The sequence below is a fragment of the Zonotrichia albicollis genome, chromosome 3 (assembly GCF_047830755.1).
Source record: "Zonotrichia albicollis isolate bZonAlb1 chromosome 3, bZonAlb1.hap1, whole genome shotgun sequence".
In the NCBI taxonomy this organism is placed as follows: domain Eukaryota; kingdom Metazoa; phylum Chordata; class Aves; order Passeriformes; family Passerellidae; genus Zonotrichia; species Zonotrichia albicollis.
This window is the reverse complement of record NC_133821.1, coordinates 34,845,466-34,868,769: the sequence shown is the minus strand read 5'-3', so window position 1 is coordinate 34,868,769 and position 23,304 is coordinate 34,845,466. Positions and strand designations below refer to the sequence as shown.

At 47.4% G+C, this 23,304-nt stretch overlaps 1 protein-coding gene across 1 annotated transcript in view; it reads right to left on the bottom strand.

Annotated features, from left to right (window-relative positions):
• PKDCC (protein kinase domain containing, cytoplasmic) overlaps positions 1-21,793 on the bottom strand; it is a 36,009-nt gene extending 14,216 nt beyond the window's left edge. The window contains exons 1-3 of the mRNA XM_074537156.1: positions 20,695-21,793; positions 6,743-6,865; positions 3,409-3,680 (exon numbers count right to left, since the gene is read on the bottom strand). Coding sequence (XP_074393257.1) covers positions 3,409-3,680; positions 6,743-6,865; positions 20,695-21,354 — 1,055 coding nt within the window. The 5' untranslated portion in view covers positions 21,355-21,793. The remainder of the gene's footprint in view (positions 1-3,408; positions 3,681-6,742; positions 6,866-20,694) is intronic.
• Positions 21,794-23,304: the final 1,511 nt, after the last annotated feature.

The following is a 23,304-nucleotide window of genomic DNA, read 5'->3' as shown; positions in this document are numbered from 1 at the left end:
TCTTGGGCTTGTTTTTTTTTCAAACCTTGAAAGTGCATAAATTCAATTTCTGTTCATTTCTAATAAATGAAATTATTATTTTCTTTACTACAGTTTTCTTAGATTTTAAATTAGGTGCCAGGAGAAAGCCACCTTCTATTGTTTAACGCTGCTGGAATACAGAATGTCCTCTCTGTTCCTATCATTTATCTATAATCAAGGTACATTCATGTAGGTATTCACTGGCAGAAGTAGAATCACAGAATGGGAGAGGCTGGAAAGCACCACTGGAGGTCAGCTAGTCCAGCCTCCCTGTTCAAGCAGGGCTCCCTAGAACACTTAGGATTGTGTCCTCGTGGCTTTTAAATATCTACAGAGAAGGAGATTCCAAAATCTATTTTAATGGTTTTTATTACAAAAGAAAAAACAATGTGCCATTACCTTCCCTTGAGATACATTTAGTTTTCATATTCTTCCTTCAGAGTTCTACCACTCTGCCAATACTACTACCTATTGTAACTAACTCAGGGTCACAGAAACCTAAGATGGAGATGGACAGGTCAGGATCTGGCAATATAAACAGAACTACCGGACATAAATATCAGCTAATGAAAAGCACAGGAACACAATTGTGAAATTGCCCTGCTTCACCTCTAACTTGCAAAGCAAAGTAAACAGTTTTTCATATACAGAGACCACATTGTCAAATGGAAACCCCCAGGGACTCATGCTCAGGAGGGAGACGAACAGATGCTTTACATAAACACAAATTAGAAAATTCAGTTACTGATACCAAAAATTGATCACAGAGGCAGGTATTATTGAGCTGACACTATTTATACAATGAATTGCTCTGAGAAGGTTACTCCCTTTTCCATCCCAAACCAAAATAACGTTTATGGTTTTCCCAAGTGGGATAATCCACTGGCAGGTTTTCCTGACGATGAGTATGAAACAGCCAATGTAAATACATACAGAAATCTGAGAGCAGCAAAACATTTGTAACAAATAATTTGTCTGGTAAACTTGAGCTCATTGTTTTTGCTTAGAGATTATCCCTAAAGCAGAGTCCAACTGATTGTGAATAGTTCTTTGCTAAAATTCAGTAGCTGTCACTAAGTTTGCTCAATGCTGGCTGGAACCAAGTCACGGAGGTTATTGTTTTTCCGTAGCTACAGGGCCACAGAAACATGCGACTGTTCTGCTGCAAACACCCACATCTGAGATCCTGACATGTACAGACACTGCAGTCTGCACAACTTAATTGCAAGAACATTTGTTATTCATCGATTCCAGGGCCAGTGGTATCCCCTGTGATCTGCATAACACACATGTCAGATCCTTTTACATTCATTCCTACAAATTGTTTCTTTTTGAGGACTATCTGATACTAATTTAAGAATTCTCAGTGATGGAGAATTCATCTCAGCCATTGGTTAATAATTCAAAATATTAATTTTGTTTACTTTCAAAACTGTCCAGTGCTTTGAAAACTGTTCCCCCAAACACTTGGAGGAAAACACAGCGAGACACATTTGTGACAGGAGGTAACCATCTGAAAGTCAAAACAGACCAGTTCTTGTAGAGGTTTCTCCTAAATGTTTTCTCTCCTTTAATTATTTACCTCATAAAGAAACCAGTAAGATAGGCTTAAATATGCTTTCAAGGTTAGGGTGTGCTCTGTTTTAAAATTACAAGGGGTTTATGCATTGTTTGACATATTGCTGCTTTTGACTTCTATTTAACAGCTTCAGAGGGCAACCTCTAAGCCTACAGCAACAGAGTGCACCTTTGAAAATAACAAATTTAGCAGCCTATCCCTAATGAAGTGAGGATTTCACCTTCTGAGACAAGTGCATAGGGCTTGATGTAACTCCTTAGCATGGGTGGTCACAGCCTCCCACACCGTTCAACAAAACCCCATGTCTCTACGGAATTAAGGCAAAGCAGGGGCTGAGAACACTGGGGCACTATGCATGAAATACACACTTGAGAGCAATTCAAAGGCAATACCAAAAACTGTATTAGAAAAAGACCACTTCCTTCAGCATGACCAGCAACCTGCCACAAGCCCACCACACCACAGACATGTCCCCACTTACAACCGAGATGGATGGATGCCTATTAAAGGCTTCTTACCCAGAAACAGTAAAACAGTCTTAACCAAAAGCTAGCAAGCTAAGCAAGATCTTTAAGCCAAGCAAATGGAAATGGAAAATCTTGCAGGACACACTAAATATTGTGCTGCACCACTGCAGATGACTGTCATGTGGTGCAGCCCATTTCAGTGTGGTCAGCTAATGCGACACACATGCTGGTGAGCGCCCTGCAGAACCAAAGCAGAAGGCTCTCTTTGGAGCAGCCTCTCCTCACTGTGGTCTGGAAGGCAGTGAATGGCATGGCACTTGAAAGGGAAGCCTAAGAAATGAGCACACTGCTCTGAGATCTCCATCCTCCCATCTGGATCAGCCAGGGCGGCCGCCCAGCCCAGCAGTGCCCGTCACACAGAGCAGCAATGGCAGGATGAGCACAACACTGAGCATCCACTACTGGCTCCCTCGAAAGCAGTGACATGGCTCCAGCATCCCACACTACCCTCTGGGGATGTGATGGTTGATGGGGGAGAGCCAAGACCACAAACACAAAGCCATGGCCCAGAAGGACACAGCTGTAAAGCTGGACACAGCTTTAGAATCAAATTTGGAAGATTTGCAATAGCTGAACACTTCCTTCAGCTGACCAACTGGTCTCCAGCATGGCCCACTGCCCACATGTCCCCACTGCAGGCACAGCACTGGGAGTCAGTCCCACAGCACCTGCTCACACAGATCCAGGGCCGAGAGGGAAGGGTGAAAAGACCACCCTTGCTTTAAGAGGTTTGAGCTTAGACCCAAAATGTCAGCAGCTGAGGGTGGTCCCAGCAGCTCCAGGGACACACTGGGGCTGTTATCACCCTACCACAGCAAGCTCCAGCAAGGAAAGGAGCACTGAACCAGAGGGCAGGATGTGAACTGAGCTCTAAGTCTCCCTCTGAAGCCAGCCCTTTGCTCAGCTGGTGGTGCAAAACTTGTGATGACCCCTCAACTCACACCGAAGAGCCACTGCAATTGTCGCACCACAGAGCTTGTGAGCCCCAAGCTCCAAAAGTGCTTATGCTTCACTCCTATGAAAATCTCTGCTTGAGAAGAATTCAGTGGGCTTCAACCAACACAGAATTAGACTGAGTGGTGAATCACACTCAGAGTATGCAAAATATTTCAAACGTTATAAATGCCATGTATTTTCACAAATGAAACATATATTCATGCCTTCACTTACTCCTGAGCACTGGTTCTGAGACAGCACGTGCTCATTGATGTGAATAACTGTAAAGGATGCTGGAGCTCTAGGCCCATCCTTAACTCTATATGGCTTTATCTGACCACAGACCTGTAGGCATTGTAGAGATTCCTCTTTTCATTCATGCTTTGACACCGTCCCTCAACCGAGCAGGGCAGGGTAAAGTTTCTCGCAGGGAATTCCATGAAGCAGTCACTGTTACTGGTGCAAGAGCTCTCCTCAACACTGGCATCATCCAGATCTGTCACCTTCAGCTCCCCATCCACGATCACAAACTGCCGAGGGCGAAAATCCAGTAATGTCACTGAGCCAAGAGGAGAGTGAGCCAAGTAATGCAGAAGTCGAACTAAGCTGAGACAGATCTGAAACACAAAAACATGGGTTCCTTACATTGTTTTCTCAGTGCAAAGTGTACAACAAAATCACTTTAGCTGAAGATATGCTTATAAATTTATGACTGAATATAAGCATTATAACTTACCCTCAAAACCAAATGTTGCAACCAAGGTATTTTTCACAGGATTAGCATAGCTGATTGTAAAACCCTGAGAGACTTGAAACAAAAATAAGCTTCTTTACAAGTGCTTTCCCACACTATTCTTGAGGCAGAGTTTATTGTTGCTATTCTTACTTTTACCAGAAATAAAAGCATTAACTTTTAATAACACTTTATGCACAGGCATTGACCACAGAGTCTGATCCTGCTCTTTTATAAACTCCAGGTCTGGAAATTTTGGCTGGATTGCCCTGCACCCATGCCTGGAGCTCCAACTGCAGACAGTGTCTGTATTGCCTCTATACTGATCCTGCCTCTTGACTGTTTTTATAATTTTTTTCCACGGTTTCCTCTGTTTTTTTCCTTTTTCCAGGGGAGAAGGAAGCAAATTCCCAGGAAGAGGAGCTCCACAGGTCCAGTGTAACCCTGCACCATGCCTCAGGTTAAGTGTATATGTCTCTCTGCCTTGATGGGTCTGCTGTGGTGGACTCTCTTGCAGCACATTGAGGCTGAGGCGGGAGCTCTGTGCTGATGTTTCACTTTTCCACTACAGATTAGAAACTTGAGTAACTCTTACTAAGCAGCAGCCCTGATGAACATTGAATTCAGCCTCCTTACCAAAGTCCTGTTTTCAATTCATGCATTCCTTTAGAGTCCACTATGTAACCTATTAATTCAAAGGTAGCAGTAACATGAACACAGTTAAATACTGGAATTTTTATTTTATGTATTAAATAAATAACAGGTCATATTCAGTTTAGCAGGCTTTTTACTTTCTATATATATTCTTTGTTTTCTATTAAAAGACAATGTTATGGGCATGTGCATTGAAGTAGTCAAACTCAAATTCAGTCTAGGAGCTTAAACATTACACTCAAGGGTGCACCTCAACATATCCTTGGTAAGAAAGCTGAGCACAGCTGAAGTTATCCCTCAGACCCTTCACCTGTGGGACATTAGAACCATCTCACTCTTCTACCTAATCCTTCTCCTGACCAGACAAGAACATTTTTCTCCTACTTGCAGAATACCATAGTTCATATGGAGGTGCTTGTAGGTGCATCCAAATGTAATTATGGGATGCTAAACTTGACCACCCTTTACCTCCCCTTGGAAGGACACAGAACTCATGTCTGTGTTATCCTGCAACACACTGTAGAGAAAAAGCCCATCCAGCCCAAGCCAACCTATAATATAGGTATCTTCAAATGCCAACAAACCCAGAATTTAGGTTGAGCAAACCCACAGGTTGTCACCCAAAATTATTGCCTTTTCTCAAATGTCAAAAAGCCCCCTGTTCCCACACCAGCAACCTCTGTGCCCAACCCCAAGAGGCTCTGCTGTGCAGACCTGCTGCAGGCTGGGACTGCAAATGCCCCCTCACAACAAGCTTTAAGCACACAGGTGAAGGCTTTGCTCTGTGTCACACACCTATGGATTACTCAGCTTACTGCTCAGCCCATCCACACAAGGAAATTGTCAATTGTAGGAATGACCTCATGGATTTATGCAGTCATTTTCAGGACTGGACCACAAACAGGTCTCACATATCAAGAAGACAATTTTATTTCCTTCCTTTCTGTATTAGTTGCATCCAAGACAAAGGAATGAGCATGACATTATTTAGGACTTCATTACAGTGGCCACAGGAATGTTTCACCTGTAATTCTACCTCTGTGAAGGTTTTCATCTAATTCTCCTTTATCTTCCTCTGCAACTGCTCACTCAGAAATAGCCACACTGGAAAGAAACTTCTCTTTTTATTACCCATAATCTCTTGGTCATTTATTTTGTACATAATTGCTATCACAGTCCATTATTTGCATTCCCTGGATGAGATGAGCTAAAGGCAGGTGGTCCTGTGTTTTGGGAACCTTGCTGAGTACCTCTGCTGCTTATCAAGACCATGATTCTCTCAGGAAAAGGGAGCTGCAGCTTAGTGCAGGCAACACAACTTGCTCCAGCTGAGTACTCATACTCCAGTATGAGTAAAATAAACTCTGCCAGGGAACATTCCTGGGCACAGGAACTTAATCCCCCATGCACACTGGCTAGCATGGTCTCTGGCGAGGTCTGACCAGCACCGAGGCTGTTCTCCTACACTGTCCCCAGGCAGGATCCAGACAGCAGCATGGCCCAGGGACCATTTCCAGCAGGTTCCAATCCTGCTCACAGCCTGCAGAGAGGGCAGGAATGCAACAGCACAGCCGTGGGCTGCACCTTGCTCTTTCCACCCGGAGCTCACTCAGGCACTCTTTTAATTTTCTAGCACAAACGTAACCAAGCAATCCAAAGTGTGTCAGATGGAGACTCTGCTGCCTTTCAACGTCCTAGGGAGTGAACCTCAGACAACGACACATCCCCACACACACCAAGCCAGACAGCTGTCTTGATCAAAGCATTGCTGCAGTCTGGCTTCATTTTGGACAAATTAAGTGTGACCTTCGAGCTCCTGGTAAATTGCCAGTGCGCTGGACAAACTGGGTTTGAGATTTGTGTACGTTTATTTCACTCTTCCCCCAGGAAAAAAATGAACAGAGCAGGAAGCAGTAGAAAACAATTATAAAACAAACCTATGATAAGGATCAGGAGAGAAATGTAACATTCTTCTATTGTTTAAATCCCAGTTGCAGAGCACAATGCCAAAACTCCTGGGCCCCAAGCTTTAACAAGTAAGAAATGTTTTGAGATATCATTCAAAAACCATATAACTGGTTACAATTAGATAATACTGACAGACAAAATAACACAGTGTCTTAAAAACTACAGAAGGGGAGTGCTGAATACTGCTTCTAAACCAAGATGTAATCCTATGCAAAACAAACATTTAATAAATGTGAATTGTGCTGAAGAGTACACAAGTTCTGCTTAATAATATTATTTATTTTTCGCTCTTCTAAAGATCCTTATAAAACAGCTGTTACTCACCCGAAATCTGTCTTCCCAGGAAGTCTGTAAAAGCTGAATCATCTCCAAAGGCGAGCCCAGTTCAGTGATGGTGGTCAGTGTGTCTGGGATGTCATTGCTGTCTTGGTAGCAATAGCCATAGAGCTGAAAACAACACAACCAACATCAGTGCAGTGCACCTCGGCAGGAGGATTCCCAGAGGAGGCTGTGGGCAGTGCTCCTGGCAGGATTGGTCACCCTGCAGGGAGCACAGGCTGAGGGACTGCATCCAGTGGGCTACATCCAACCCACCCTGGACTAGCTTATGAAGAACTGCAACCTGTGGGAAGGTCTCAACACCAGAGGTGTTCATGGAGGAGTGTCCCCCCTGGGAGGGACCCACGCTGGAGCAGGGGATGACTCTCAGGAGTCCTGTCCTGAGGAGCAAAGAGCCACAGAAACAGCCTATGGTTAACTGACCACAGCCCTCATTCCACTCCCCTGAACTGCTCAGGAAAGGAGGCAGGGAAATCAGGAGGGAAGCAGAGCCCAGGAAGAAGGGAGGAGTGGGTAGAACATGTTTTTAAGATTTGGTTTTATCTTTTATTACCCTACTACGATTTGATAAGCTAAATTATTTTTTCCCTAAGTCAAGTATTTCACCCATGACATTAATTACTGAATGATTTCTCCCTCTCCTTAACTCAATCCACGAGCCTTTTAAAATACATTCTCTCTCCTCTCCAGCTGAGGAGGGGAGTGAGAGAATGGCTTGCATCCGGATAGGGTCAACCCCTGACAAATGTATGTCAAAAAACAAGAATAATAATAATTTAACATATCTATGAATGCAGAAACACAAAACTATCTGAGGAGAGGTAATTTAACCTACACAATACCTGGCTAAATAATACTGACTTTATACTTAAAAAATACTGTAAACAGTTGAAATTACATTTTACTGTTTGGGCCTTGAGTGGCAATGTGTACTTCAATGACACATCACCTTGAAAACGTTTATCTTTTGCCAGTCAGAAATTGCCTCTCACTATACCTGATGAACTTCTGTGTAAATTATCATTAAAGCAGGGCAAATATTCCAAAATACCATCTGCCACAATTAAATCTGCTTCTACAATTTAAAAGCATTTAAATGGCAATTTCAGCCATGCTTCAGCTTCTTCTTTTATTTACTTTCCAAGGATTTTTGAATGATTTCCACTTGCACAAATAATTGCACTAGAAGATTATTTAAAGACTGTGGAGGAGAGACTGTCTTGCTTTATATGGAGCGGGACAATGTCTGACAGGCTGGGGGACAGGCTTTTATGAACTCCCTGCCAAGCCCTGGCAGAGAAGATATTAAATGAGCCAGATAAGATCTGATCACAACTTTCCAGCCAGAACAGCATGCACATGAAATAAAATTAAATGTAATCTCTGCCCCCAGTCAAATAAAACATACAGTAAAAGGTTTGATGTGAAAATGCAGCATTGAAAAAAATGCCCTGTTGCTACTCCTCTGCTGCCCTGCCTTGAGAAATTTGATTTTTCAGACCTCTTTCAGTTTTAAAAAGCTCAGGGAAGATGACAGGGGGCTCCTCAGTGCTGAGGGCACTACAGAGGAAGCCAGGCTCAGGCAGCCAGGACAGGAACTAATCCCGAATCAGAAAATTTGGGATCTCAAAGCAGAGTGCCATGGCTGGAGGGAGCGGCTGAGGCTGCACACAGCCCCTGTGAGCAGATTCCAGCACCCAGCACATTCTTAGAGCTTGTGACCTCCCCAGGCAGAAAAGCAAAGACCAGGCTAAAGTCAGCAAATATGGGATTTGTTATGAGCCATGCTGCTAGTTTTGACTGTAGCTGTCTACATTTAAAGGAAAAAAGGGTGCCAAAAAATGTAAAAGAAGTAAACAATTTTTCTTTTTGGTGTAAAAATGGCACTGTATTGCAAAACAGCTGCTTAAACATGGACATTAACCTAAACAAAAAAAAGGAGCTAAAATATTTTATTTTAAAACAAGCCAAAAAGAGGATTTGTGATAGATGCCAACATGAACATTTCAAGTAGGAAAACGGACATTTGTCTTTACTGCCACAACCATGACAAAGATATTAACAGCAATAATTTCTCCATCTAGAGCCACTCAGACCACACTTGGGCTTGTTCCTTATCATCCGTGGCACCACTTTTGTGCAGTTTATTGCCAGGAGTTAAATCTTAGAGGATCACACCAGCACAACTGTTAAAGCAAACCAAAAGCTGATTTAAATGAAAATATTTGCTACAATATATATTATTTTCTCAGGGAAGGTTGGATTCTGCAGTCCTTACCAGCTTCTTCCCACCCCTCCTGTGTGTGGGCACACTAAGGAGATGGGCTGAAGCTTGGTAAATTTGAAAACTCTCACTTTTGAGTGTCAAAATCTAGCATCTGTTTCTGTATCATCCGCAGAATTCAGTTCTTGTCTTTAGCACAGTAATACTATCCACTGGGAAAAAAGCCATAAGGGAAATTAGCAAGCAATCCAGACTGGGAAATGACAGTATCGCAGTAACTGTTGGTTCACAGTAACACTGAATACAAAAAAGGTATCAATATCCATCAGACATTGCCAATATTTGTGAAAACAACTCTGGGAATAGAAACACAGAAGACAAACAACCATTATCCATTTCTTTTGATTATACAAACATAATACATATATATATTTACACTAAAAATATTGAGAAATGAGTCTCACTATCTCTTTATGTGCATGTGATCACAGGAGTAGAAATTCATTACAGTGCCTATTTTTGTCAATTATATCCATGAATGTCAATAGTAATAACAAGTTAGGTTTGCTCTCAGGTGGAATTTTGCCCACAATTATTTCATTTTAGTGTCCAGTTTGTACCTTGGCAAAAGTCTTCACTGCCCAAGTATCTGACTACATCTATAAACTAACCTGAGCTCTTTATTGATTTTACTTAAATGAAACCTCTCCAGATACAGTGTTACTACATAATTATAAAGAGTTATAAAAGCACAGAAGTCTGAGATAGGAAGGATTTATTGGGCCACATTTATACTTTTCCAAATGAACTCCTGAAACTAAATGCAAAAATGCACATGTAATTACATGGCCATATTTGTATGGGCAATTACCATGATTACAAACTGGGCAAGTCCCAACAGCCAGTTAAGCATCTGAAATGGTTACATTCATCCCCTGCTGATGAACCACCACCCAGCACACAGATGGCACAAAGTACAGAATATATTTGGATGCAAAATATTCCCAGGCAGCAATACTGAGGCCTTCCATTTAAAAAGCTGACTTACACAACACAACAAGTACAAGGGTACTACCCAAAACATTTTTTTAACTTCCTTTTGTTTTTGTCCAATCCATTTTAAGGTCAGAAATGAGACAGAATGGTTTGTATTCCCAGACAGTGAAGTAAGAAGCAGATAGCTGGTGCATATAATAACAAGAAAAATAACCACACGGGGAAACTGAATATAGCTGGAAGCAAAAGATGAGCCAAAATATCTCCTCTATCTGAAATTCTATTAGGTTGGACATCATTTTCAGCGTCACAAAGCTACACTTCAGACATATTGAAGAGTGATGGTTTTCATACGCTTTTTCAGTATGGTTCCAATTAAATGAATGGAAAGAAATACAATCCCACATCTTTTTGCTATCTCGAGTCACTGCATTTAAATGCCACCCCAATATATTTTTGTGTAGAATCTAATAGCAAACAGTCACGATACTGGGATGCCTTTCTGTCTGTTTAGAAAAATGTATGCCAGATATGAAATGTTGACCTGTTCTCACATCATGTGCTGTAATTCATTTCTTTCGAGCAGCCCCTTCACCAAATTTATTCCCTTGCTGTTTGGATTTTCTTGTTCATAAAGGCTCAGTCCTGCATTAGTCTTTCTGCACCCAAAATCCCCACTGACTCCCAACAGTTTTTAGGTACACTGGGCATACAGGTTCAGCCCTGTGAAAGTTACATTGCATTGCAGGAGCCCGTGTCCCTACAGCCGGCCAGTTCACCTCCCTTTACAATTCCCTTTTACTACAAATTATGGGGACAGAGGTGCCCCTTTCAGAGGAGCTGGGGCAGCAGGGGAGGGCAAAAGCAGAGGTCAGCCTCTACACAAAAGCCAACAAGCTTACTGAATGAAAACACAAAAAGAAGAACCTTATTAAGCTGTCATCAGCAGGGTAAGTCTGTGCGAATGATGAGCCCTCCTGCATTGGTGCAGACACCCCAGCTGGACTTTCCGAAAAATAAATGTCAAAATAGAACTATTGCCAAAGTGTTACATTTCCTTTGTGGAGGTTATTCAGTCACAAACAGTAGGGTCCACCTTTTCCAAACAGGTCTCCAGCCACTTTCCCGAGCGGGGGCTCTGCTGGCTAAGCTCAGCTCTGCTGCCCGGGCTGGGACAGAACTGCTGGAGGGCAAAATGCCCCTGCACAGATCATAGCATTTCCTTAAAAATTACAACACACTGTGAATATTCTTTTCTCTTTACAACCACAAGAACTGGCAATTTCCCCCTTTTTTCTTTAATAAACATGAGATTTCTGTGAGTCCCAGAATGTGAACTTCAAGCACACTGCTACCAACTGTAATATAAGTGACAGGCTCAACTGCATTGCACCAGAAGTAAATTTCAGAAACCTAACTCTCTTCTCTTTCAATTTGGGCTGCTATTCTCTTTTAATTTTGACTACAGTAGGACCCAGCTTCTGCCCACAATAGAAAAGTGCCATGAAATACAATCTCACATGTACGAAGAGTGACAGTAGTCAACACTTGACACAGCCTTTCTTTTCAGAAATACATGGGGACAGAGTTGCTTAATCAAAACTGGTTGTGTTGAGATTGTATTTTGTAGTGTTTTGTGGCCCAGGGGAAATAAAAAGCTCCTACTAGCCTTTTTCTATGAGCTACTTTCTTAAGCTGCTGTGGTTCAAAACCAGAACAGTACATTTTAGAAGCTCTTACTACTTTATTGCTAAGTTAATGTAATATTTTTAAGCAAGCAGTCCTTGGATTCACCTTTCATCCTTGAAGCACTCAGACAGTACATCCCTGCAAGAACTAAAATCCCCAGCACAGCCTGATACAGCTACGATTTACCAATACATGATTTGAGACGTTTCTGTCACTTTAAGGTTTATTAATCATTTGTATCTTAAAAATTTCCCCTCCTTGCTGATGGTACATACATCTATAAATAGACATACATATACACACAACCACATAAATACACATATTTTTTGTATATATGACATATATGTATATGCCTGTTCTGATATCTAACATATACACACAATATTTGCATGCATATTTTAAAAAGTTTTATATATTTTAAAAATACATACTAAATATTTGTATATATTGCCAATCAGCCCAAAAGCACATGCAAACCTGTAACATGCAGGGAACCTGGAAAACGCAAGGAATTCAATGTCTAAATTCACTAAAGATCAATTCAATGCCCATTTTCCTGCTATAGAATATATAAGATGGTGTTTGAGAAGTAAATTGATGTTTTCCCTTAGAGATCCAGCAATCAAGCCCTGCAAAGTGCTGAGTTTCACTGGAAAAACACTCCCACAGAACATTCCCAGCACCATGCAGAACCTTTTTAGAGTGAGACCTAAACTGTGTGCTGACAGCTGTGAGATGGGATTTTGTCTGCTGGATTTTGGAACCGAGAGAAAGCAGTGGATAATTCAAATATTAAACTCTAAATTCACAGTTCTGCCTAGGCTTTGTTTATAAATGTATTATTATGATTAGCACTAAACTCCAGGAGAACTAAAAGGAACAAGAATCTCATTCCTGGCACTATTACTAAACATCTTACCAAACATTTTCATTAATAGAAAAATTGGAACGTAGTACTCAGAAACAGAGCACAATGTGTATTTACCCATATCTGTTGCTATATCCATGAAGGTCCACAGATATCTCCATATATTTTAGAGGTGTATGTGTGTATACATATCCATACATACCTGCTGCTCAGACACATATTATGTTGGCTGTAATCTTATGATTTAGTAACTTTATCATCCTTTTACTCTCCCTGCTTTCCTTACACTCTGAAGTGGAAAATTCTTCTACTAAAAACATTTACAGCACTTTGAATTTGCATTGCACTGCACAAGCTCAAGGCCCAACCCTGCAAATATTTAGTCACTGAAGCAGCCTACTCTTGTAAAGCCTTACAGCAAGACAAATGGATCACTCATACAACCATGATTTCAATGGAAACAGGCTGATATCACTGGAGGCATAGTTCATTATCTTGTAAATAGCCAGATCAGAAGCTCCCCTGACCTCTATTCACAGCCACAGCACTCAGTTCCACTGCACCACAACTTTAACCCTGTCAGGACATGATTTTGCATTACAAAACTGTCAAATAATCTCTGTGCATCACATGTTCAGAAATGCTTGTCTTGGATTCATTATAATAAATCCATCTGTATAATTTTTCTTTCTTAGGTATGAGTCATATAATTTTGAACTTTATCATGGCAAGCTTTAAAATAAGCTTGGAGTCTATCTGCAGCTTCACAGTCCAAGAAAAAGGCAAGTCTATCCAAACTAACTTGTTCCAAATTTGGCCTAAAACAATATAAAATACCCATGTCTGGTGTCTGTTACCTAAACTGAGCAGTTCAGCTGAGTGTGATGAAAAATAACAAATCCTTTAAAATTATTCAAAAGTCAATATTAATATTAGCAGAGTGCCTGTGAGAACTAGTTCTTGTAAAGTTTTTCACAGTCGTCACTCAAATGAAAAATGGCAACAGAAGATACATGTCATGGGGCATCTACCTGAGCCATCGGACGACTGTGTTGGCACAAAAATCCGTAAAAAACAGCTTTTTAAAAGCCCAGCTTGCATATTTGACACAGACACTTCATAAACCAGGCCTGCAACACTTCCAAGCACAGCCTGAGCTGATGCCTGAATCCACCAACACTGTGTCCATGCCCAGAGCAGGACAGAGGAGCAGAGCTATGCCAGCCCTGGTGTTCCCTTCCAGGGGTCCTCTCCTCCTCCCTGGCCAACCACCACATCCCTGCCTGCCCTTCCCAAACACAGCTGCAACTAGAAGACAGAGCATGTGCAAGGGGGCCACAATGATCCAATTCAGGGATAGGATTGGACAGGATATTTCAGCTGGTCAGTTGGAAGGGACAGGAAATTATGTAGTCCAACTTCCTGAGCATTTCAGGGCCAACTAAAAGTTAAAGGATGTTATTGAGGGCATTGTTCAAATGCTTCCTTAACACTCATAGGCTTGGGGCATTGCCCACCTCCCAAGGAAGCCTGTCCTAGTGTTTGACCACCCTCCTTATTGTCAGATCTCAACCTTCCCCAGGGCAGCTCTGAACAATTCCCATGTGCCTTATCACTGGATACCAGGGAGAAGAGATTTACCTAGCTATCCTACTCTGGGGGGCAGGAGGAATGAAAGGAAAAGTTACAAAAACCATGTGCTTCCCTCTGCAATTCTGTCCTGGTCATAACTAATTCCAGGCCAGGATATTGACGGCCCAGAATGACCTCATTCATTCATTGTTGCTCCCATGAAAAATGGCAAGCAGCAAGGGAGAACTTGATCATACCCACAGCATCCTGTGGTGACCACTGATCTCTCCAAGCCACTGAGCAAAAGAAGCAGTGCTGGGCTCTCCTCAAAGAAACTGGATGAGGTTGCAAGTCATCAACTCCCATAAAGGAGGCAGAAATTCAAACCAGTCTTCTGGAGTGATTTACGTGGCACATAAAACTGAGAAACAACCATAGAAATCATTCAACAAATGATTTGGATTAGTTTTATGAATGCTACTTTTAAAAGGAGGGACAATGTAGCCCTTCTAACTTATGTGATGACATGTGCCTTATGGAAAGTCATTCCTGCCAGCAGCTTCGCAAGTTCAACACCCTCTGCCATCTCAAGGAATTCAATGGGGAAAAAAAAAATACTATTTGGTGACTTCAGCATCAAGATGTGCAGCTTCCTTCCAGGGACAGGAACAGTTAAGAGTGGGTTTGCAATTGTATCAGCCCTATGCTTCCAGCAGCTCTGGAGTTCTTGTTAACAGATCCTTTCTTCACTCTTAAAAGTGCAGGATAACATCTGGGCCTTTTGGGAAGCAGTCTCACAATAAAGAAGCACTTTGTGTAATTCTTCTTTCCTCGCCAAACCGCATCTGTCTGCTCTCCCTGCCCTTCTCCACTCCAGCCCGAGCTCCTTGGGGCTGTGGGGACATCTGTTAGCAGCAGCAGATGTCTCTGCCGAGCCAGCAGTAGGTGGCACTGCCTGCTTTTTTCTCTCACCACATGAATGCCCATCCCAACACCTTCTGGGACCACCACTAACCATCTCCAAAGGTGCCCAAGAGAGCTAATACCTCATCTCCTTCAAGGTGCACCTACAATAACGTCAAGCAACAGATTGACTGGGGCAAAGGAGCCACTCCATCACAGCTCCCTAGGCAGTGGTGGTGGCAGCAACTTCCAGAGGAAGGAGGTGGCCAGCAAGAGGTGCCAACCTCCCTTGCCACTGACAAGATATGACAGGCTCATCTGTATGGGAGCTGAGGTTCCTCTGATCCCAACACCAGTTAAACAGCCCCTATCAGCCTGGTCTTGCACCCCGTGGTGGCTTCACGAATCTTTAACAAACCTGTCCCAGCTCAACTGAGGGAATTTAGAAAAACATCCCAGTCTAACATGAGCTTCCTGCATGCAGCAGTCTGGGGGGCATAGTCAGAGCCCATCCAGCTCCAAAGGTTAAATCTCATTAGGTATTTGGTTTTGAAAGATTTGATCCCCAAAAACTGGGAACCTCTGCTGCCCCATCTGAAAATTAAGAATGACATATTCTTCATATGGACTCCCACCAGCTGTTATCAGCAAGTGCAGCACTTTCCTCAGGTCAGGAGTTCCCAGAGTCCTGATGGCCAAACTCCAGCCAGACACGAATAAGACTGGTTGCTGGGAATCCTGCACCACTGCCACCACAAAAGGCATTCTATGCCCACCCGCTGGCAACAGGGAAGAGGTCCCTGAGTAGCTGTTTCCACAATAGCACAATCTCCCCTTCCCCCCTGCCTTCTGTGAAAACAACACTAGATTCCTGCAAGAGGGATGGTGAAGGACCAGACCTTCAAGACTCCATACAATCCCTATGCAAATAAATTTGCACTGGAAATTAATTGTATATTGACTCTCTTCACACTTGGAAAGATTGTCTACTTCCACCTGGAATAAGCAAACCTATACAAAGCTTTATTATTTTAATTCTCGCATTGAAATTAAAACTGCCCTATCCCCTTGGCTATACATATGTATAGGGAAACCATCAGAGTAAAAAAAATCTCTTAATTATCACATGTAAAGAAAAGAAAATTCTGTTTAAAAATGGGTATTTAAAAATATTGTGATCGGCTAGCACATCTTAAGTCTACTTGTCAGCAGTAAGTGATGTATTATTTGCAGTCTATTTTAATCAACTAATTTTCCAAGAGACGAATATTCTCCCTGTAAATCATGACCATCTTTAAAAAAATCAGCTACAAATACAATAGAGCTAACTGACGCAATTCATACAGAAACCGCTTCGATATTTGGATGGTGACTTTTCTAGTGCAGATGCCACCTCAGTATTTCATCCACACACTTCAGTTTCACACTAAAGCTAAATAAGCCAAATGAACTGGCCTCGTATGAGCAGCCAGCAAGCCACTGGTGCTGTTAGTAGCTAACAGTGTCTTCCACAAGCATCAGACAAAGCCAACCTCATCCCTGAGCTTTCGTGTGTGTTTTTAAAAAGAGCGGTAGCTTCTTCTTAAATGAATCATTGTAAACTCACAATGAAAGTGCTGATAAATAGCTGTCACAGAAATAAACTTGCACTTTTCAAAACGTCTGCAGTTTCAGACCTTCCCTCCCTTCTCTTCAGCAATGTCAAAGACGAAGAAAGAATAGCACCACCCTTAATTCTGATACTCCAAGGCTATAATTACATTATTACAGTAAATCAAACATTGCCTTTGTGTCACTACAATTGTGCTCGTTGTTTGAAATTAACTGCAAATGGTTTGGTTTTCTCTTCTTCCTCAAATATGGGTAGGGAGGAATTAAAGCACTCTAAATCATCTCCCCCACTAAAATGCTCAAAAAGCCAGGATTCAGACAGCAGCATTTGAACTCTGGAAGAAAAGAAATCGCAGCACGGAGTGAAAGGAAGAGATCGGGCGCTGCATTCGACAGAGCGACTGCAAAGCAATTAGCGGGCCGCTAAATCCTCTGTTACAACAAAACAGTGACCCAGTTCCCCCTCTTCCCCAGTGCCCTTCATTATAAAATCAGCTTTAATGAACTACCCCTCCCTCCGCCGCTCCAAAGCAAATACATTTCCACTGCAGCCTGCACCTGCCCTTCCCAGCGGCTGCCGCCCCAGGGAGCCCCGGGCAGCCCCAGACGGCGGGGACAGGGGGAGCGACGGCCCAGCGCTGCCCCTCCGTGCAAGTGACGGAGCAGAGCGTGGAAATGAAAACAGGAAGGCAAGCTGCCGTCGCCTCAGCACTGCCTAATGCGAAACCACTCTTGCTAGTTTTCCGTGTTTCTTTTGCTAGACTTGATTCACCACATCTGCCAGAGCTGACACATCTGGCTCCTTCCCCGGGCGGAGGGCACGGTGGATATGTCAGCATGTTGTCTAAAGGCACTGGTACTTTCTGGAAAGAGCTCTTTCCCCTCTATCATATATCGTACAACAATCAAGTCTTTTTAAAAGGATGGCTAAAAAAAAAAAAAAAAAAAAAAGCTGATTTTGACAAGAGACAGGCCAGAATGAGAACTGCTGAGACAGTAAAGAACAAGCCTGTTATCTTACAAACTACACTTCAGGCTGTCAGCTGCCAGAGATTTACAGGAAAACCCCCTTTCCTAGGACTGAACCGACACGAAACTTTATTTTCGGCAAAAGAAACTCATGAAGACACCAGGCCCCGACCGGGGATACCCGGGAGGGCTCCAGCTGAGGCAGGGCGGCTGCCGCCCGCCTGCGTGGCCGCCTCCCCGGGGTCGCTCCCGCCCACGCCCGCGGCGTGGGGAGGCGGAGGAAGAAGAGCTCCCGCTCTCCTCCAGCGGCCCCGCTTCGCCTCCAGCGCCGGGCGGCCGCTGAGGAGCGCCCCGGTGAGCGCCGCCGCCTGCTCCATCCCTGCCGGCCCCACTGCCCCAGCCGGGGCTGCCGCCAGCCCTGCCTCATCCCTGCCGGCTCCGCTGCCCCGGCACGGCACGACACCGTGACAGGAGGGTGGCACGTCCTTCCCGCTATTTATAGCAGCCGGATCGTGTTTGGGTATGCCGGGAACCTCCGGGGAGGGGGGGAAAAGAGCAAAAGGTAAGAAGCAAAGGCAGGGAAGCCCCCGGGCCTCGCTGGCCCAAAAGATGTGGCACAACGCCTTTGGCATCTGCAGCCAGCGCGGTCCTCCCACTCCAATGGGAGCTGAAGCGCCTGTCAAAAGCCAGAGGATGGGGGAGACGCTGGGTTTTGAACTGACTCCTCTGCCTCGGCAGCAAACCCTGGACAGTGAATTCTAAGCCCAGGGCCGGCTTTTGCTGAAAACAGGTTAAAAATCATGAAGTCAGCCGATCCTGTCCTGTGTGAAATTTTAACAGAGGCATAACCAATATATGTCATGTTAGTCCCTGGTACCCCATATTCCACATCGGTTCCATGGCATTACATGCTCCTGGCCCATAGCGCTGTCCCGACAGTGCCCAGATAGCGCCTGTCAGGTCGATATCCACCGTCTCCTTCCAAGGTAATGCCTTATCACCCTGACTCAGGCCGCAGCACCCCGGCCCCGTGCGCCCCATAACGCGGGGCATTAAACAACAAAGGGGACACGTCCGGGGCTGCGGGGTTCCCCTCCCGGCTTGGCAGCACCGCGGGAGATGCTGCCGCAGGAGGGCAGGCGAAAGGAAACACAATGACAAAATCGGAACGAATCTGAAAACATGTTTCTGCTTTAAGCGTAATCTATTTTTAAATGGGGTGGCATGTAAATATGAAGCCCTAGCTAACAGACGGGATTTTTGCCCATGAGAGCATTTTCCCAGCACGGAGGCTGGGCGTGTTTCTCCTGGCGCTGGTGGAAGTGCCTGCTCATCCTGCAGCTCCTCCTGCCCCGGCCTCGCCTGCGCTCCCCCCCTTTGGAGTCCACCTGACATCCCGGACCGGAAAAGTAAATTACTGCGGCTCCCCCACATTATCCCGAACCGGAGAAGGGAATTCCTGCGGCTCCTCCAAGGTTTGCTGTGGGGGGAAGCAGGGCGCCGGGCAACCTCGGCAGCGCTGCCAGAGACCCCCCGCACCTGCGGGGACAGACAGCACACCCCACTTCCTTTTCATGAGAAGGACGGCTCCAAATTAATGCCAAATTAATCCTTCCAGAGAAGAAAACTACAGATGAGTAAAACGGGAAAGAAATGCTAGTGCCTACCAAAACGACTCAACTTTAAAAAACCCATGCTGGCCAACTCTCACTAAGAAAAAAAAACATTCAAAACAATCTTGGGGGGGAAACAAAATCCTCTCAGAGCAACCAGTAACGATGGCTGCACTGAAACATGGCTTTTCCAAACTGAATTCATCATAGCTTAAGAGGAAAAATTAATACCTTCCAAGGAGTGCAGGATTTTGTGGTTTGCAAGACGTTGTTGTCTCAATGCATTATAGTTAAGACTTGGCCCCTCAGAGGAAAAAGGAAGGAAGGAAGGAAGGAAGGAAGGAAGGAAGGAAGGAAGGAAGGAAGGAAGGAAGGAAGGAAGGAAGGAAGGAAGGAAGATAGATATCTATTTTCTTGTAGTGGATAAATCATGACTAGCCTTTCTTTGAACAGTTTATGAAACTCGAGAGCTTTGATCGCTGGGATCTGAAGTTCTCGTGGGGGAGCTGGTACTCCTGCTGCAGCTGCTGAAGAAGAAACACAAAACTCCTTTACCCGATTCAGTTCAAAAAGCACCTACTGTGAGACCGTCTGGTCTAACGTTCATTTTTTATTCTACTGCAACGCTCATGCTATGCGAAACGCAATAGGAATTTCCATACCAGCATTTACATCCAAATGGACCCGCTGAGATTCATGCTGATGTGTAACAGCCCTACAATGCAGCCCCTTCTGGCAAGTGCCGCGGTGCCGGCGCACCGGCCAGCAGGGCTCCCACCCGGCCTGTCCTGGTGAGCCCCCCGGGCTGGCCCGTGTGCAGGGGCTGCGCGGATCCAGCTGAGCCCGCCGGGAGTCCCGGCAAGGGCTGCCAGGGGTGATCCCACCGCTGCCTTCCCTCCGGGGTACCGGAGCCAGCGGCGCTTGCAATCAAGGCGGCCTTTACTTCCCGCATTCGGGGGGTGATTTCAGAGTCCTTCCTCAGCCTCCCCCTGGCCGCTTTCCTCACCTCAATATCAGTTTAGTTTACGAGGAAGCGGGATGAGAGCGCACGCCGCAGACCCGGCCGCGGCGGGGGGATGCCGGGCAGGAGGGAGAACGCGCCGCATCCCGCACCGCTCCCGGCCCTGCCCAGGGCCCGGGGCGATTCACTTGTCGCCGGGAGGTGAGCACCGCCGCTGCCAGCGGAAAGCGCCTACGGACGCGCCTTCCCGCGGACACGCGACGGGGACGGGAGGTACGGGACCGCCGTGCCGGGGACAGAGACATCTGCCCCGGCGACCGCGACCCCCGCCGCCCCTGCCCACGGAACGGGTAACGGGGGAGTGTGTGCGAACTCTCGGGATCTCCCCGGCACGGTCCCGGCCGGCTCCCCGCGCACGCCGGAAGTGCCGGCGGCAGCTCCGACAGGTTGCCCGCGGCGGGACTGAGAGCGCCGGGGAAAAGCAGCGCGACCCACCCGCCCCGGCGTAGCTCGGCGGCAGGACCCGCGTACCTGCAGGACATTGGCGTGGCGCAGCCGCTGCAGCAGGATCATCTCCTTGACGATCTTGTAGGCGGCGAGGCGGTAGCAGTCGCCCAGGGCGGAGAACTGCCGCACGCAGTGGGCGATGTCGTGCCCGCCGAAGTCCACCGCCTTCAGGGCCACGGCCAGCGTGCGGTTGAGCACCGCCTTGTAGACCGCCTTGGTGTAGCCCGAGCCCAGGTACTGCACGCCGCTGACATCGCGGATGTCGCGGCAGCCCAGCAGCGGCGGCTCCAGCGAGAGCTCGGCCCACGGCCCCGCCGCCGCCCGGCCCCGCGGCCCCGGCGGCCGCGGCTGCTCCGCCGAGGTGCGCGGCGGCGCCAGGTCCATCAGGCGCCGCTCCCGCGGCCGCAGCGGCCGCCGCCCCGCCGCCGCCGCCGCCCGGTGCTGCCGGTAGCGCAGCACCTCCTCGTAGCGCTCGCGGATCTGCCGCGCCAGGGCGGCCTGGCCGCCGCCGATCTCCTCCTCCGGCGGGTAGAGGGGGGCTCCGGGCGGGGAGGGGGGCGGCAGCTCCTCGCGGGGCGGCGGCGGGTGCTCGGAGCCGCCGGGGATGAAGAGGAGGTTGAGCAGGGTGCCCAGGAGGAAGGCGAGGCAGCAGCCGGCCGCCACTGCCGTCTTCCTGCGCCTCATCGCCACTTCGCTGACGGCTTGTCCAGCCTTTCGGGCTTCTCTCCTCTCTCCCGTTCCCCGGGAACCAGCTCCAAGGCTTTTTTTTTTTTTTCCTCCTTTTTTTCTCCCCCTTTTTTTTCCCCCTCTTCAGGCTATGCCGGCGGCAAAACGGCCCCGGGCGCTCAGCCGGAGCTCAGCCCCTTACGACGCGCCCGCATGACACTTGCCTCCCTGCTTTTAAGGCTCTGAAGCACTTATTATTAGCGGGACACGGGGCGGGCGGGCGGGGGGATCCCCGTCCCGCTGCCCCCGCCGACGCGCGCTGATTGACAGCCCGGCCCTTCCCGCGGCCCGGCCGAGCAGCAGGGGGGCCTGGGAAACGTAGTCCCCCGCAGCAGCCCCGCCGGCCGCCGGCGAGCCCGGGAGCCGGGACTACATCTCCCAGGCTCGGCCGAGCCCCCCGGCGGGGAAGGCGCGGAGAGGGGCGGGACGGGCGGGCGGACCCCCCCGGCGGGCGCTACCGGGCAGGGCGGGCTCGGGCGCTGCCGCCGGGCGGGGAGGGAGGGAAGCAGGCCGCTCTGTGCCTGTGGCTCTTCCCACGCGTGGCACCGGGAAAGTCGCGCCGACAGCGGTTTGGGCGGGATGCCCTTATCCCCCTCCCCGCAGCCGAGGGGTTTGGGAGGTGTGTTGTACGAGCATCCACGTATCACCACACAAAGGGTTCGATGTATTTTCCACACGAAAATAAAGCGAAAGGAGGCGGCTGCAGCCCGGAGCTGCGGGTTCGCCATTCGCAGTGAAAATTGCAGCGGTCGCGCCCCCTCCAGCCGCGGCAGAGCGCGGAGGAGAGCGGAGAGGGGATGGGACTGCGTGTCACCCACGGGAAAGAACAGCCACAAATCACGGGCTCGGCAGGGGGTAGCCCCTGCCCCGTTGGAAATGTGAATTGCAGGGGTAAGCGCTAATGACATGGTTATCCATCAAGCCCACATTACGATGCTGTTAGCAACTAATTAACAAATACAATCAGCCCGCGAAACTTCCACAAAGGAGAGACCATCAACAGGAGAAAAGCTGTAAAGAGTCAGGCGAGGAAAAGTTCACCACAATAGAAGTGGGAAATCATTTCCAATAAGGGAAAGGGACGAGACATTTCGGTAATACACATCGGAGAGACCGTAGGGGGAAAAAACAACACCAAAAAAGAAAAAAAAAAGAAAAAAAAAAAAAAAGAAAACCAAAACAGCAGCCGCGTTCCCGGTAACTAGAGATCAGTGATCGTCAGCCTTTCCTCCAGCACTGACAAAAAGCGGAGCTTGGGGTAACTCAGTCCTCAGACTCCGCCCGTCCGCTGCCGGCGCCCAGACCCGCGGGGAAGCGCCCGGGGACCGGAGGCAGCGGCGAGACCGGGAGGAGGCAGCCTCGGCAGGGGATGTGGAGACCGACCGTCTCTCCAGCAGCCTCGGAGCCTTTCTGTCGCCGCTCCCCGAGAGCCCTCCGCAGGCAGCGGGAGCACGGCCCACCCGCGGCCCCGCACACGGGGCGGGCAGAGGCTCGGGCTGCTGCCGGACCGGGCGCCCATCCCCGCGGGACTCCCGAGCCTGGCACCAACCACCGCCGAACAGTGACGGGAGGGAGCGTAATCACCAATTAAAATAAAAATAACAGCTGTAGGAAGGGGGGGCTGTCTGCCCCCGAAGGGACAGCGCGCTCCCTCCCGGGCGCCCAACCCAGCCCAGCCTCCGCGGGCGCGCCGCTGCCGCATCCCGCTGCGCGCTGCCCCGCGGTGCTCGCTCCGCCCGCCGGGGCGGTGCCACCTGCCCTGCCCGCGGGTGCGGACCGCGGCTCGGGGGGAGCTTTCATGGATGGGGTGGGATTTTTGGTTGGTTGGGGGTTCGGGTCTTCTTTTGTTTCTTTTTGGGGGTTGGAAGTTTTTTCCTTCCCTTCATCGTTTCTGCTCTTACCTATCGG